At 53.7% G+C, this 16,685-nt stretch overlaps 4 protein-coding genes across 4 annotated transcripts; 2 read left to right on the plus strand and 2 right to left on the minus strand.

Moving 5' to 3' along the window:
* Nucleotides 1-1,236: 1,236 nt before the first annotated feature.
* Nucleotides 1,237-3,965, plus strand: J4E84_001562 (uncharacterized protein; the record flags this gene model as incomplete). The annotated part of the gene is made up of 4 exons (XM_049384194.1): nt 1,237-1,499; nt 1,584-2,001; nt 2,052-3,887; nt 3,942-3,965. The coding sequence occupies 4 exons, from the start codon at nt 1,237-1,239 to the stop codon at nt 3,963-3,965; spliced, it is 2,541 nt and encodes an 846-aa protein (XP_049247550.1).
* Nucleotides 3,966-8,450: 4,485 nt separating this feature from the next.
* Nucleotides 8,451-10,307, plus strand: J4E84_001563 (uncharacterized protein; the record flags this gene model as incomplete). The annotated part of the gene is made up of 5 exons (XM_049384195.1): nt 8,451-8,723; nt 8,774-8,810; nt 8,864-8,955; nt 9,005-9,089; nt 9,145-10,307. 5 exons carry the CDS (start codon nt 8,451-8,453, stop codon nt 10,305-10,307), a joined length of 1,650 nt encoding a protein of 549 aa, XP_049247551.1.
* A 1,488-nt stretch (nt 10,308-11,795) lies between these two features.
* Nucleotides 11,796-13,517, minus strand: J4E84_001564 (uncharacterized protein; the record flags this gene model as incomplete). Its single annotated transcript, XM_049384196.1, has 1 exon — nt 11,796-13,517. The coding sequence occupies one exon, from the start codon at nt 13,515-13,517 to the stop codon at nt 11,796-11,798; it is 1,722 nt and encodes a 573-aa protein (XP_049247552.1).
* Nucleotides 13,518-15,611: 2,094 nt separating this feature from the next.
* On the minus strand, nt 15,612-16,301 carry J4E84_001565 (uncharacterized protein; the record flags this gene model as incomplete). The annotated part of the gene is made up of 2 exons (XM_049384197.1): nt 15,612-15,927; nt 16,144-16,301. 2 exons carry the CDS (start codon nt 16,299-16,301, stop codon nt 15,612-15,614), a joined length of 474 nt encoding a protein of 157 aa, XP_049247553.1.
* Nucleotides 16,302-16,685: the final 384 nt, after the last annotated feature.

Here is a 16,685-nt window from a genome sequence, read left to right on the forward strand (position 1 = left end):
CAGGAGCCAATCGAGGCGGGCTGCAGATGTCTCTTCGCGTAAGCTTTTGCCGACTGGTGTTGGTGGGCCGTAGTCGTGCAGTAGAACATGTCAAGAGGGAACATTGGCGAGGCCTGAAGGAAGTGACGTCCCGGGATCAGCGCAGTGCAGATGGCATCGTGAATCGTGGTTTCTCTAATTGTTCTCGAAACGAGACACCGAGGGCCTAGGGTTCTTCTGGTAGGGCTCTGGTGTTGACTGGCGTCGCTGGTCTGCACGACAGCACAGCACGCCGACAAATTGGCCGCTCGTAATTCTGAGCTCCGAGACTCTGTCCGGGGTTCCCAAGAATCCTCGCAGCACGGTTCAGGCGGTCTCGATAGGAGCAAGGGCGTGCATGCTAAGCGGCAGGCAAGCATTCTCCCGTTCAGCCCACACACACCTCGCGGGCCATGAGCTCAACCGCCGTGGGTCATCGCACATCTGAGGTTGCAGTGGCTGCGGGCCCGGAGGCTTCACGCCGCAAACGCGTCAGGTCTGGGTGTCGTGTGCGCGCAGCATTGCTTTTCTGAGTCGCGCACTTGACGACAGTGTGGAGAGGGCGTGCCGCGCTGCGAGGGTAGGGAACGCCCCAAACAGGACCCTAGCAGCTAGGGTGCAGGCTGCACGTGTGATTGGCGTCCGAGAGTGAAGAGAGTGAATGGTGGGGGCAGCGTAGTCTGAGCGTGGGTGCCGAACGCTCCACACAGGCATCTCATTCTGCTCACCAAGGCCCAGCGTCACGACTCACGACCCACCCAGTGCCACCGGCTGCCCGTCGCACGCTGGAGCCCGCATCGCTGCAATTCAATTATTGCGCCGCTCACTGGTCCCGGGAGCGCGAACATTTCGAGCCTTGTTCCCCGTGGAGGACAGCAGCCACAGTCCAATATCTACTCGTGACAGGCCGTTGTCGCTGTGCGAGGCCAGCACTCAGCACGCATCAAGCAACTGACAATCCCGCTCTTACGCTGGGCCTCTCGAACCTAGTATTATTTCTCGCTGCCTACCTTCCAGTGCCAGTGCAGGGCCTACTTCGGCTTGGTTGCAGCTGAGGTCCGCAGCTAACGTGGGGTGCGCCCATCCGATTCAGAGCACGCGCCGACGCAGCTACATCATCGCTTTCCCGTGAGAGGCACACTCGCAATATCCGCCGCCCACCAAAGAGGGCACCACCCCGTCTGAAAACCCATGGACTTTGCCAGACCAGAGGGCCAAATGGAGGTACAGTCGGCCCATGACACGAGCTCCAAGAGGGGCATGCTCCAGGATGCCATCTTCCCAGCTTTCGGCAACGATGCGGGCGCCCCCAGCGTGGAATCGCCAGAGCAACTGCAGAAGAACGATCCGCTGGGCACGCAAATCTGGAAGCTCTACTCGCGGGCAAAGACGCAGCTTCCCAATGCTGAGCGCATGGAGAACCTGACCTGGCGGATGATGGCCATGAACATGCGCCGCGCCGAGATGGATCGCAATAAAGGGTACGCATATGCCGCACTTGCTTTTGCGTCGCTACCACTTGACCACCCTCGTCCAGCTGGCTAACTGTGATTCCTCGCGCGCAGGCCCGCTCCCGATGCGCATCCCTCTGAAATGATGCCGCCGCCGCCCTCAACAGCAGGCGCAAGACCGCCGCCAAGATCCGCTCCCAGCGGCATCGCCCAGCAGCTGCGCAAGTCGCAGGACCAGCAAGCGCAGGTACAGCAGAACTCGCCCCACGACGCCATGAACCTGGACGATTTTATATTTCCGTCGTCCGTCGGCAGTCCTGCAGGCCTGTCGCCCGAATTGTCGAATGAGGATGCGGCTCCATTTAATGCAACAGCCCCAGCGATACCGATAAGAAAGCCGCATCTAGCCAACGACCACAACCTCTCCCTCGCCCGCGCCTCCGCGCCCTCGGTGCCTCCTACTATCCACAGAGAGGATGAATTTGGCTACGTTCCGCGACACGTCCGCAAGACCAGCATCGACGAGCGACGAGTGAGTTCCTTATCTCTCGCCCTGCCATTTCCTCACTAACCTCTTATCAGCCTCCCAAGCGGCGCGCTGAAGCCTCTCCTCTGGTCCCTCCCGTCAACAGTATCATGATACCCACCGACGCCCAGGCCGAGCACGACCTGCACCAGTACTCGCTCGACCACTCCATGCAGCCCCCCACCTTCCCAGCCTCACAGGCCCAGGCCCCCTTCAGCATCGACACCTTCTCCATGCACGACGACCCCGTCATACACTCCGCCGGCCCTTACCAGCAGAACTTCTCGGGCTTCTCCCCTGTCGGCTCGCCCCTCATGAGCCACAACGCCTTCAACTCCAACATGTTCAACCAGCAGTCCATGGCCTCCTCCCTCAACTCCACCGACTACTACTCCCCACCCAGCTCCGCCTTCCCCTCCACCGTCTCCACCCCACAGCCCATACCCGAGGACAACCAGATGTACTTTGACCGGAGTGGCATGGACATCCGCAACTCGCACGGCGGCGCCTCGTATGGACCCCACCGCCCCTCCAACCTGTCGACCTCCATGCAGCCGCAGTTCATCTTCAATCCTGGAGCTGGCGGTCCCGACTCTGTCTTCAGTCCAGTCACGAGTACTAGCGGCTCGCTACCATTCTCCTCAGCGTCGTCGTTTGGCCAGTCGAGTCACGTAGATCCGTCTCAAGTACTCCACAACCATCTGCCGCTACGACAGCAGCACGAGATGCAGATGGGACGCCAGGAGAACATGTTCACCTTTGGCGCGGATTCTGACGCCGAGGACGACGAGGGAAGCGCGTTTGCAGACCGTACTATGCCACAGGACTACTCGCAGATGGAGGACGGGTCACTTGACTTCAATGCTGGCTACCAGTGGGAGACAAATCTCTCGAATCAGTTCAACCCGATGCAAGCGCGGTACCCGGCAGGACCCCCACGCAAGACGGTCACAATTGGCGGCACCGAAATGGTGCACTCACCGCAAGATCACTGGAGTCCTGGGGGCAGTCTTGGGCGGACGCATGGCTCGGCTGCCTCTGTAAGCGACATACGCAATCGAGGGAGCGATCCACGACGCCAGAAAATACCCCGCACTAGCTCAACACCTAACGCTGCTGGAATGCTGCACCAGGGCATGCATGGTCTAGTCTCGTCACCCAATTCACCGCCAGAGTCTGGCTTTAATTCTGCAGCCCCGTCACGGCCTCAGAGTCCTGGTGGATCGAAGCAGGGTGACGGCGGTGCCCCCACAACCTGCACCAACTGCTTTACCCAGACGACGCCTTTGTGGAGACGCAACCCGGAGGGACATCCACTTTGCAATGCATGTGGCTTGTTCTTAAAGCTGCACGGAGTTGTTCGGCCCTTGTCGCTCAAGACCGATGTAATCAAGAAGCGCAACCGCGGGAGCGGCAACGCACCTGTAGGCACGACATCTACGCGATCGTCAAAGAAGTCGTCGCGAAAGAACTCAATCGCGCACACCCCGGTGACGACTCCAACGTCCCACAAGGCGGCCGAGTCTGAGTCTCCAAAATCTACTGGCTCGGGTGGAGGCGCCTCCGGTACCATGTCCTCATCTACCACACCGACATCCTCAAAACCGAGCGGTGTGGTTCCAATCGCGCCTGGTCCGCCTAAGTCCAACAGCTCCGTAAACTTGGCACAGACTCGCACTGTCGCTCCTGCGCCGAAGCGTGTTCGCGGCTCGAGCAAAGCGGAATCACAGGAGCTCGAAATGGGCGATGCGGACGATACGAGTGGTAGAGCGCCATTGCGCAGAAAAGACACTGCCATCGCTAGTCCCAGTCCTTTCCCAGGCCAGAATCTGGGCGCACTTCCGATGGGTGCTATGGGCCAAGGCTTGCAATCATCTGGTCCTGCTGAATGGGTAGGTAACATTTGCTCAAAGATCAAACGAAAAATACTAACGAATGAACTACAGGAATGGTTGACTATGAGCTTGTGATCTCCGCAAATTCTCGCGCATTCCACATTATCCACTACCAGTTCCAAACACCGATCTGGAGGAGCCCTTTGGGGCATATTACGAACCTATGTCTGCGTTTGCTTTCACACGATGTACCCGGTGTTTCGGAGTTCCGCGAGCATGGTCATGCTAGGGGCCTATTTGCTTGTTCACCCACACGTCTTTACCTCGCCTTTGATACCTCCAAACTTTCCGCGATGCGATTTACACCCTTGCAACGATAGACGCGGTCTGGCTGCTTTTTCTTCCCGGTTTTTTGTGACATACCCTGTTTGCTTTTGTTTTCCCAACTGGCTAGCCAGCAAGATGGAGGAGGCAGGCGCTCCATCAAGTTGCAACAACCGCTCTAATACCTTGACGAAGACGGAGGACCGCTCATGTCTTATAAGACGTCCTGTCTTATAGGAAGGAGGTGGTTCGTGTCACATTGCATGAGCTTATGAGAGAAAGAGAGAGAAGAGAGAGATATCCCGGGGGTTCCACGCGAATGCATAGAAGAAGGGTGGTGAAATGTACGCATCTTCTGCACATTTTGGTGTCTTCGAAGATGCTGCTGAGTTCGACTCGAGCCTTTGTTCTAGCTTTTCCATTATACACGGATGGAATGGGAATCTAGGTGGTGGACCCCTACTACGAGTTTTTCCATATACGAGCAAAGCACACAAGACGAGAGACGAAAGGTGTGTATATAGGAGACGGGGAGACTTACACGGTGTCCTCTATTTTTGTGATATCCTTGACGACCGATTGCTTTGGGCGTAACGTACCGTGGAGGAGAGGCAGCGAATGCTATATCTTTAACGATCTTTCGAACTTTTCATGGGGGTTGGCTGTGATGCCCAGGTCTGTAAGACGCACTAATCGACTTGCCGCCCATGTGTTGCCTGCCCTGACTTACTTTTCTTCTCATACGATTGCAAGATATGATTGTAGGAAACGTTCGGAACGTGTTTCCGAGCCCCTCCCTGCACCGCATACGTCACACTTGGCTTAGGTAAAGTGCGGAGCATATCCAACATTGTGCCTTTACCAACAATCATCTCTCGACGCGTATCTTGGGTACCACCACTACTTGCATGAGAACAGTGTAGATACGCTAATACCTTCGATTACAATCCACAATGCCGAAAGCCCTCATTTTGGTCGCCGATGGATCAGAGGAGATTGAATTCGTAACGCCCTACGACGGTATGTCTTGCAACATCCATCTCTCCTTTGAACACACGCTACCCCCGGCCACAAACAACATCAAAAGTGCAGTTGAGGCAAGCACTAACAACAAAATCCCTAGTTCTAACCCGCGCGGGCTTCGAGGTGGAATCTGTTGGTGTACAACTTAAGAACAAAACATACGCACAGTAAGAAGTCCCTCATCTATATCCATTTCCAACCAAGTTCCCCCAGAACAAAGCCAAAAGTGACTAACACCATTTGCCTTGTGAAAGTATGTCCCGTAACATACGCATTGTCCCGGACTACCACGATATAGGCTCCCCATGGACCGTATTATCGTATGAAGACTACGACGTTCTAATCCTCCCCGGCGGCGCACCAGGCGCAAAGACGTTTTGTTCTGACCCCTTCGTCCTCGCGTGCATCAATGACTTCTGTCACAAGAAGCGATGGGTAGCGGCTATCTGCGCGGCGACGACGGCGCTCGTTGCTGCGGAGAAGACTAAGGTAATGCCGTTTGAGGATTACGATAAGAGCGTGGTTACGAGTCATCCCAGTGTGAGAGAGGAGGTTGAGAAGGCGGGGTGGGAGTATAGCGAGGAGAGGGTCGTGGTTAATGGGAAGTTTATTACCAGTCGCGGGCCGGGGACTGCGATGCTTTTTGCGCTTACGATCGTGGAGGAGATATGTGGGAAATATAAGAGGGCGGAGGTGCAGGGGCCGATGGTTTGTGCTGAGACTCTGTAAGGAGCGTAGGGGCTAAGATGGGGATGATGTGGAATGACTTGAACTAGAATCGGGAAAAGGGAAGGGAAGGGGGCAACTCTAGTGGCTGCCGAGTATGGTATTGAGCCGCGAGACGATAGAATATAGTTGATTTGTACAAAGCGAGGATTGGTGACGCCTTATGCTGTAGCTATTGCTATACATGCCTTTACTCACTCATACTACGAGCCTCGAAGTACCATAATTACTCCCGAAAGTATACTTCGCACCGTAATATGCATTGAATCTGTGCACCCGATCATCTCTTCTCACACATACAAATAGAAGTCTGAACACCGCATAGGCTAAGAGAGGTCTGTAGTGCGCATCTCGCGAGGAATGCGCCGAACTGCAGCTATCTTTTCTTCGGATTGATGAAGCGTGTCCAACTGCGGCTTTAACCACGGTCCGCTTGCCAGGATCTGTTCACTTCTCGGATGCATATCTTTTGTATCGGCTACTCGGTTTGTTATCTTTACCTCTGCTTGGAAGCTTCCTTCTATTCTCTGCTCGCTGACTTCGGTCGTAGGGGGAGGAGGACCAGGGCTACCAACTCCACTGTCATAATATGATCATTTTGAACCTGCAAGGTACGGAAAATCCACAGCTTCATACGCCGTCTTACCATTAAGTGCAGTGAGATGAAGTGAGACTCTTGGCACGTGAACTTTGGTGCTGCGCAAGTGATTTGGGGGATACCAAGTCAACATCAAAGCCATCGCAAACATACCGTATACCAAAGTGCAATCTCAATAACCAGCCCGAGCCAAGACCAGGCCCTAGTTTGAGGTTAAGGCGCACTCTATCGTTGATGATGCCAAGAGCGCCACGAATTATTACTGCACCTGATGGTACGCCTATGAAGATGCTTGCTGTACGAGCAATTAATAGAAAGCTTACCAAGAGCGGTTTATTTTTGCGCAGATGTGAAGATCACGTGAGCACACCGGTGTGTTAGCACCGGGCGATCTACATCCCGAATTGATGACGGCGAAGAGGCGGGGAAATCGGTCCGCCTAGGGCAACGGCCAACCTCAGCAACGAGGGCGAACGCGAAAGCGAAAGTTTGGATACACATTTGCATGGGAGGGTGGTAGAGCTCTTCTACGCTCTGATTGGACACCGGAATACGCGCGATACGATGGGCTAAAGTTTGTCGAGACGAGAACTGTCCTACAATCGCCAAGTGCCACAATGCTGTTCAAGATATGCCAGTGGGCATTTCCTTGTGGTATGTACTACGTGGTAAGTGTGGCTGGCCATGTGCTTGGGCTTGCTGCGCGACATATCGGTCTGTTTTAACGGCGCTTACTTCTTCGTTGCCTGGTTGGACGCGTGGACATGTCCATGTACTAGGGTAAGCGATGAGGCGTCTTTCGCATCGGTTATGTGGTTTGTCCATGGGTCCTCCATGATAAAGTGCTTACGATGCGTTTGTTGGAGGACCAAGAGCGAGGAAGGTGGTGCAGCGACATGTCGGAACATCATGATCCGGTGTGGGCAGCCATCTCTCCTTGCTTGTGGAGTCCTTGCTGCAGGTTCTGACTATCGCAAAGTTGGGTAAGCTGCATAGGCAGTCGTATGTCGTATCCATCGACTTCATATTGGATGAATCAGCAAGGATCATAATGATGGAGAATGGCCAGCGAAGGATTCAAATTCGGGTACATTCCCGTGCTGGTGCAGCAGCCTCGCGTAGAGATCTGGCTCGGTTAGATGAACGGAAGACGGAAGAGGCGTCAGCCGCAGCAAGGGTCCAGCAGCTCTTTCTTGCACCTGCCTCTCTTTAACGACCTGGTTACACAAACATATCCATCGTGCACTGCGTGCACCGACACGAAGGACGATTGCTCTTAATCGTCGGAATGGCGCGTGCGGTCCGTTGCCAGGGTTCTGCTGATGCCCCTCACCGACCGTGCTCACCAACGCCCGCGCAGGGTAATGATCCTTCCGAGCCGCACATACGCGTCAGTCTAGGCTGCTTGGTGAAGCACTTCGGGCGTACTCCCCGTACTGTAAGGCCATCGATTGGATCGTCTCTCACCGTCAAAGATAAAGATCGATGGCGCTGAGGCATATTCGACAACCTCCACGAAGAACATATGAGGTACTCGCCAAGAATGTCCGATTTGTTCCTTTGGCCCAGTGGTCTGACGTCGAGTACGAATGGAGTGCTGAGGGCTGAACTCAATGTGTGACCCCGAGACACAAACGGTCAGGCTTGGCCTGGGGATCGTCGAGCGCTTTGCCCGTCAGACCCTAGCGGTCAGTAGACGGCTCCATCGCTAACAGCGCGACCGCCGGAACCAAGGATCCGCTCTGTGTATACACCGTATCAACCGTATAGAGCGAAGCGCACCAATGATCCTGGCTTTTCTAGACCAGGGGAAACATTCTCGGTATATGTAGAAGGACGACCACGTCGCGACTCCACCCGCCACTCACCGTCCACCTTTCCGACACCAACACGCAGCACCCGCAGGTGATATATCGAACCTAAGGGCAACCCTACTGCTTACCTCGAAGATGGCCGCCAAATTCGAAAACATCAACACCTCCGCGGTGCCTCCTACACAGGAATCTACGATGATGGACAGCCAGACTATGGCGCAGTTGACGCACACGCTGCAGACTGTGGCTATCGCAACCCTCTTCTTCGCAGTCTGCGCCTACGTTCCGAAACTTAAACGAAAGGCCCAGCTGGGAAGCCTGCCGGTTCTCGGCGGAGAGACCGGAGAGAAACACCGACAGGCATACCTCACTTCTGCTAAGAAGATGTATGAAGATGGTTACGCTAAAGTAAGCTAATCGTGGGTCTTTTGAAATGCTTTTACTCACAGTGCTACTAGTTCAAAGACTCTGTGTACAGAATTGTAGGAGAGCAGGGTATGTTTGCGTATTCCAAGAAAAAAGAAAATGCATCGCTCATACCTCTTTAGGCGAAGACAATATCGTCATACCCTCAAGTCTGCTCCCAGAGCTGCGAAAACTCCCGGATGATGTTCTCAGCTTCCCTGCCGCCGTCAAGCAGGTATGTAGACGTGAGCAATTAATTTCGAAACTAAGCTAACCGCCTTTAGCTCATGGAAGTCAAATACACCAAACTGCAGGTTGAGGGAGCGACCGGTCTTCATTCGGTCAAGCATGACCTCACACCAGCACTCCGTAGGTCGAAACGAACAACGCTCCTCACGAGCTGGTGAAGCTGATATAATGGCAGCTCGATTAAATCCAACAATCGCTACGGAAGTCGACATCGCTCTACGAGAGTCTATGCCCCCATGCGAAGAATGGACTGACGTTTACATCTTCAAAGAGCTCGTCGATGTCATTGCAAAAGTCTCCGGTCGCATATTCGTCGGACCAGAGCTATGTCGCAACCCAGAATACATCAAGCTTGGAACGAACTACACAATGGATCTCGTTGCAGGAGTCACAGCTTGCAAGAAGGTCCGCCCATGGCTGAAGCCGTTCCTGTGTCCCCGCCTCCCAGAGATCGTCAAGCTTCGCAAGATCGAGCAACAACTGAGCGACTTTCTGCACCCGATCGTAGAGGAGAGGATGACCGCCAAGGCGAAAGATCCGAATTGGCAAGAGCCAGACGACATGCTGCAGTGGATGATCACGAGGGGTAAAGGTAAAGACACGATCGACGAAATTACCAGGTTCCAACTCGGTCTCATCTTCGCCGCCATCCACACCACAAGCATGACCGTCACCAGCATTATGCACACACTCGCCGTCACGCCAGAGTACATCGATCCTCTCCGTGAGGAGATCCGCAATGTCATGTCCAACAACGATGGAGTCATTACTTCCCGCGCTCTGCAACAGATGGAGAAAGTTGATAGCTACATGAAGGAAGTCATCCGCTTCTACCCAACAGGCTACAGTAAGTTAAATCCTCTCGATATGGATCACTCTTGGAGAACATCACAACTAACCCTACCCCCTCCAGCGGCCTTCAACCGCCGCGTCCTCAAAGGCATCACCCTCAGCAACGGCCAATACATCCCACCCGGTGTCACCATCGAAGTCCCCTCGGCAGCCGTCTACCTCGACGAAAAGAACTACCCCTCCGCCGACGAATTCGACGGTTTCCGCGCCTACAAGGCACGCCAGAGCGGCAAGGCAGCGGACATTGCACGCAACCAGTTCGTCACCACCAACGAGACCAACCTCAACTTCGGCTACGGAGCCCACGCTTGCCCGGGCCGCTTCTTCGCTGCCAATGAGATCAAGATGATTTTGGTTAGGCTGATCCTCGAGTATGATGTTAAGATGCCGAACGATGAGACCGTCAGGTATCCGATGGTTGATGTGAGCACGCAGAGTATGCCTGATCCGACGAAGGCGTTGAAGTTTAGGAAGGTGCAGATTTGAGTGCGTGGGATGGTGTTGGTTTGGATCATATGCACATGACAGGGAAGAGCATGGAAGCAGGTCTAGAGACGGTTTTTCTACTCGACTTGTGTATCGACTGTTGCGACGGGTCGTTGTTTCTGCTGCATACCTTTCTCTCTTTTGCGACTTCCTCTTTTCTGATAGCTCGATATCATTCCTCTGGCCAAGAAGCGCCATGCTTTCGTTCCGCAACATGTGTGTCCGCTCCCTCACATCCACCCAATTACGCAGTATCTCCACGTACTTTGATGTCACCCGAAGCTACCACATCACGCCTTCCGTCCCCGATACAGTCATCGATGGCATTCTGAACCTCCCGGGTGACCTGGCCTAGGACAAATGATACATGTCAGCGTCTTCAATTCCAGATACCCAAACAATACCCAGACTAGTTTTTGGAAACAAGAAGAAATAAGAACATACCATCCCCACTGTTATCCTCACTCACGGTACCCCAGCCCATACATCCAATCACCCCGATGATAAGTCCGATGACATTTATCCCAACGACCGCTAGACTGGTGACGAGGATGAGTAGAAGCATGCCGGGGATGTTGGTAGTAGAAGAAGCGTTTTCGTTGACGTTGGTTGGGATGTCAACAGGTATTAGCGTGGTGGAGAGGTGGTCTGATGGCATGATCGGCCGTTTGGTAGATTAGTGGATGATGATGGCGATGGATTCGTAGGTCGGTAGGATTGCTCGACTTGTAGGTCGAGAAACGAAAGAGCGGAGAATTGCGATAAATGAAGTAAGATAATAGCGATGTAAATGATCGATCTTCTTTCGTTACCCTCAGTACGAGTGTGATAAGTGGAGTGCCGATTTGCTGATATCTTTGGCAAACGAGCGTAATCTCACAAGAGCGACGAATACCGCGTTTCGCACACGCGAAGAGATGTGTTTTGTAGAACAGGCTGGTCATCGGTGTAGAGTGAGCGTGTCTGGGTTTCGTCTCAAGCTATGATGGAGGCGCTGGGACTGTCTTAGTCTTTGTCTGAGTTAGGATGCAACTTCAACGCCCTGGATTGGTTTGATGGAGATGATAGAAGAGGTATTATGTGTTGGTCTTCAGGGCTATCTTACGCTGGGTATGGAATATAACAGCTGATGACATCCCAGTGCACTGCGGATGGGATTAGAATTTCACGAGGCCTAGCTTTCTGAGATTCTCTGCTAGAGACAGAGGCCGTGCGTAGAACAGTACGCGTAGTTCTTGCTAATGGGATATGGGCAACGCGTCTACCAAGACAAGACAACAAAAGATCTCAAGTCACGAAGCCATGCAAATGGGAAAAGGATGTCTGAATCAAAATGTACATTGTGGGTATATTGTAATTATCATATCTTCCGACCAAATATTCCGGCGTTCATCGTACGCTCATAAGACGAGCATTCACCGTAATGAAACTCTACAGTTTCAGATGCACGTGGCAACCTGAGACCCTCCTATCGAGACCTTTCATCTCCTACTCCTCGCGTCCGCGCCTCCTGTTGTTATCAATGAAGACCTTTTTGAACCTAAAGTGGCACAAGTCCTTAGTAACCTGCCACGAGCTCTTCGCATTCTCAGCAACAAGCTGACGTGTAGGCTTTTGGAACAACTGGTCAATCTCCTCAAGCGTCAGATCCTTGGTCTCAGGCATGAAGAAGATCTGGTAGAACCAGCCGAGCACGGCGATACCGCCGTAGAAACCAAGCGCAAGACCAGTCTTGGTGAAGGTGTTTTGCATGCCGGTGAAGTTGTAGGTGACGATGAAGGAGGAGAGGAAGAGCCATCCGGTGGAGGTGGTCATACCGTAGGAACGGAGGTAGGTGGGGTAGACCTCGGAGGGAATGACCCAGGTCAATGCGGCGTAGGAACCGAAGAACAGCTCGTAGAGAATGAGACCGGTGAAGTAGGTGCCGAGAGTGGCGCTCAGAGAATCCATGTGGTATGAGATACCGACAAGGACGAGACCGACCAGGAAGCCAGGCAACATGGCAATGGCCCAGAAGCGACGACCGCAGGTCTCCATGAGGAAAATGGCGGGGATGGTACCGAGGAGGAGGGAACCACCTCCGACAAGAGACATGTAGTTGGCGGTTACGGTGTCGAAGCCGACTTGGTGCATCAGGACGGACATGTAGTACATGATGGCGTTGATACCTGTGAATTGGCCGAGGAAGATCATGATGTTGGCGTAGATGATGGCGCGGCGAGCACGCGGCTTGGTGAAGAAGTCCATCCATGGGAAGCGGTTGGTGCGTCCAGCAGCGACCTCGGCTTCTTCCATTTCAGTGCTAACCTTCATGACGAAGAACTCCTCGCGAGCCTCATGGGTAGCAGTGCCGCGAATGCGCTTCCAGACCTTGAAGGCCTCCAGAGGCTTGCCCTTGTGCATAAGGTATCGAGGGGATTCGGGCATGAAGAGGATACCGACACCCATGATGGTGGAGAAGACGAGGGAGCTTCCGAGGATGTAACGCCAATTACCAGGCACAGTGATGAACATAGCGGCGACAGCATAACCAAGGACTTCTCCGAGGGCGATGTTGAACTGGTAGAGGGAGACGAGGTTACCACGGAGTCTGCTCTCGACAGTCTCAGCGACGTAGACGGGTACGGTACCACCTTCGAGACCGACACCAGCACCGAGGATGACACGGGCAGCGACGATCATGCCGTAGTTCATGGATCCGGCTTCGAGCGCACCACCGATTGTGTAGAGGATACACGAGATGATGATAGCCCAGCGGCGACCAAAGTATTCGTTGCAGGGCGAGATGAGGAAGGCACCAGCGACAGCTCCGAGCGGCATACCAGAGTTGACGAGCGAGTTTTGCTGGGCAGTAAGGTGGAGGTCGTCGGGAAGTGTGAGGTTAGCACCAGAGATGAGCGACTGATCCAGGCCAGATAGCAGACCACCCATGGATGCGAACGCGACAATCATCCATGTGAAATGCTTGGGGTTCTTGAACTCGATGTCGAAGAAACCCTTCTTGTAGTTGGCCTGCTCCAACTCCTTCTCAAGATCCTGGATCAGGTTCTCGGATTCCCATCCTCTCGCATCCTCGAGTTGTTCTGTCTTTGCCTTGGGGGCGGAGTAGTCCGGTGTAGGTGCGACCTGGATGTGGTCGGCTTTTTCAGTCTGCAGAGTGTGCTGCGGCGACGAGGTCTCCTCAACCATCTTGGTGTCCTTCTCGTCCATGATGGGAAGTGATCAACAAGAGATCAACAGTGAGGAAGGGAGGAAGAAAAAGGGAGAAAAGCTGCAGCAAAAGGCTGGTATCTCACAACCACCCCTCAAACGGACGCATCTCCGCCCTTTATAAACCCCAGTGGAGACGACCCATGCCCATGGAGAAGCCTCCCCATGGCGCTCTCCATCCCACCACCAACGTGACGTGACGTACGCGTGGAGTCTCCATGGCACGAACGCGGCAAAAAATTTGCCTTGCGCGGATCGCAATGCCGGGGTAGTAAGCACCAGCGCAAAGCCGGTTGTTGCAGACTTATCATGGGCTGCCCAGGAAGAGTATAGACGGGTGGAGATAAACAAGCAAAGGACCGACCGCCTTGGTGGAGCTTGGCTGCAAAGAAGCTTCTAGCGCCCCACATGCGGCTCTGCGGTTGGATCCAATATTCCTGCCGAGATACTCTCCGGACAGGTGTGGAAGGTCGCGCGTGTAGTCGTCTCGAGGAACTTTGGCATACCACAGCAAGACGTCTTTATTGCTGGTATTGAGGGCGCCAAGTTTGACATGAAGATAAGCATCGCGGAACATGCGGCAGTGGCGCCTGGCGTAACGTTCGCGACCAGTTCTCGCTGTTCCCAAACTACCTAGGTACCAGGCATCTCGAACGGCCCAACCAATACCAAACTCTGCGCGCTACGCCAACAAACAACGCGCGCAATGACGTCGAACGCCCTCGTGATGTGTCAGGAAACGGCGCGAATAGCCAATTCCCCCAAGATCAGAAAGTCCATGCGTGCATCGGAATCGGAGCATGGGGAGGGGGGCGGGTTGGTGTGAAGGCCATGCATATCCCCTCACCATCGGAGAAAACGCTTTACTTCGGCGCCCATGCCTGTTTGGGACGAGCCGGGAGGGCAGCGCAGAGGGCGCATACCTTACTAAAGTACGCCGTCCGACTTGTTCCGCTCCAGCCTCGTCTTCCCCCGGTTCTCCAGCCCGTGTTGTTGGGTAGGTGGGTGGAACCCGGGGTCCTCGCATGGCCTCGCATGGCTCTCGCATGGCGGGTTGGGGGCGCTTCGGGCAGAACCGGCGGCGCAGACATCACTGTTCAAGCATCCGGGAGAGAAGATGCTTCGCAGTTCTTATCGCTCCGACTGTCTTGTCGCTGATGTCGCATCTTGAGCGTTACTGTTGTCCCTCAGGTTTAGCACTGGAGGCGATATCAATAGCTGCGACAAGGCATCAAACCAGCACTGCGTTGATCTGAAAGTCGGAGGTGGACCACATCGCTAAATCCACCACCAAAGCGCCAATATCGGACCATTCGACTCCCTCCGAGATTCTAGAGCCCCGATCCAATACGCTACCACAAGAACCAATTGAAGCCATTAGCTAAACCAGTCTCCATCCGACGAATCCATATCAAGCATCGTGAACTGCATGTGCAGGCGGTGTACCTGGTCGAGAAGCTTCAGTGGAGTGTGCCTTGACTCGAGCTACCTGGAAATCCCATACCATGGCCTTGGCTACCTAAAACAGAGCTTGCATAATACAATACTCGTGGTGTACATAGATCCACTCTGGGCTGGATCCCAAGAGTGATGTTCTGCTTTGCTCTCTTCCTGTTCATGGTAATCTTGGTGGTTACAACTCAACCCATCACCACTATCGCGGGCTTTGACCTGGAACGCGATGGTTTCATTTGTGTCTTGCGGCGCAATTACGCTGAATTCTAGAGGGTATGGCTTTCTAACGTTACGACGCTGCGTATCGCAGCATGGGTACGCGGCTGTACCTGGGTATCGTCACACAAAGAAAGACTTCACCGCGCAGACATCGACTATCGCGCAACATCCAGAGGTTTGTTATTGACGTAGCATCATTCATCAAGTCTTCTTGTTGCATTAAGTAGATTTCGAACCCGTAAAAGTCGCTGAAGAAGCGTCTCTGTTGCAGCGACTTTGTGTCGCAACGCTCATTCGCCGCGTCATTGCACACCAACCAACCCCTTCCTCTTCCTTTCATAACACCACAGTTTGGCACCTTTCTCCCCTCCCTTTTGCTTCCCCCCCCCTCAAACCCACAATCCCATCTCCATCCTCCCCCTACAACTTCGACGTCTTCTCCTCCCTGCCCACCAACCCCGGATGCGCCACCCTAACCGGCCTTGTAACAGCATAAAACGCCATCCCGCTCGACTTGGTAGAAAATTGCACCTTACTCCCCACATGAAAAAACGCAAAATCGCCCGCAACAAGATGATGCGTGATGCCCGTTGCCTCATCCAGCACATCAATCTGACCACTCAGAACATACTTCGTCTCCTCAAAGTCATAAGAAGCCGGTTTCGAAGGCCCGGCTTCGATCTTGTAGAAGCCGGATGTTAGGTGTGCGGGTGAAGCGGGGGTTTGAGTACGAATGCTGGCATGAATTAGAATAGAGTTTAGATGATGGAGCGTGGCCTTGGAGGAAGTGAGAAGATGCAGAGTGACGAGACACTCTCGATTCCCGCGATACATGATTGTTCTATACGCAAAGATACTCCTTGAACGAGATAGATCGCAATCGTTACAGACTGGCTTGGATTGCTGGGGAGAGAGGGAAAAGGTGATGATGGGACAAGAGGGGGTAGCTTACGTGTGGAAATCGGCGACAGTCGCGTTGTCGCCTTTTGGCAAGGGGATAAATTCATGGCCTGCGCCTTTGATGACGGTGAGGGGGACGAGGGTTCCAGACACTGTTTGCACGGTGCGCGTTAGTGATGTTGTGAGACCGCCGTCTTGCTTCCATCGCATGAAATCTGAGCTTACTGTTTGATGTACTGTTAACAATTTCGAGTAGTAGTAATGGCAAGATGGTATTTGATGTGAGAATAGAACAGAAAGCACATTATAAAGAACCAAGGTGATGTTGTTCGGTGCCTCTTCCCCCACAATGTTGTGGGATGCGATAGTTGCCCTAATCGGGTAAGCCGTGCCTGACTGCCCAGGTCAGGTAAGCCCCCTCCATTGCACTTTCGACATGGTACGTAATGAGCGCAACACTTGAACTGAAAGGAACATGCGTGGAAAGTGCGTACACTAGCTAGCGATGCGCTTCAGTATACCAGGCGAATATGACGACACCATCACTGCAACTCTCACGCGAAAAAGCCATGGAACTTCACGCCGTCCACAGAC

Source organism: Alternaria hordeiaustralica (genome assembly GCF_023758085.1).
Source record: "Alternaria hordeiaustralica strain BMP 2776 chromosome Unknown scaffold_2, whole genome shotgun sequence".
Classification (NCBI taxonomy): Eukaryota; Fungi; Ascomycota; class Dothideomycetes; order Pleosporales; family Pleosporaceae; genus Alternaria; species Alternaria hordeiaustralica.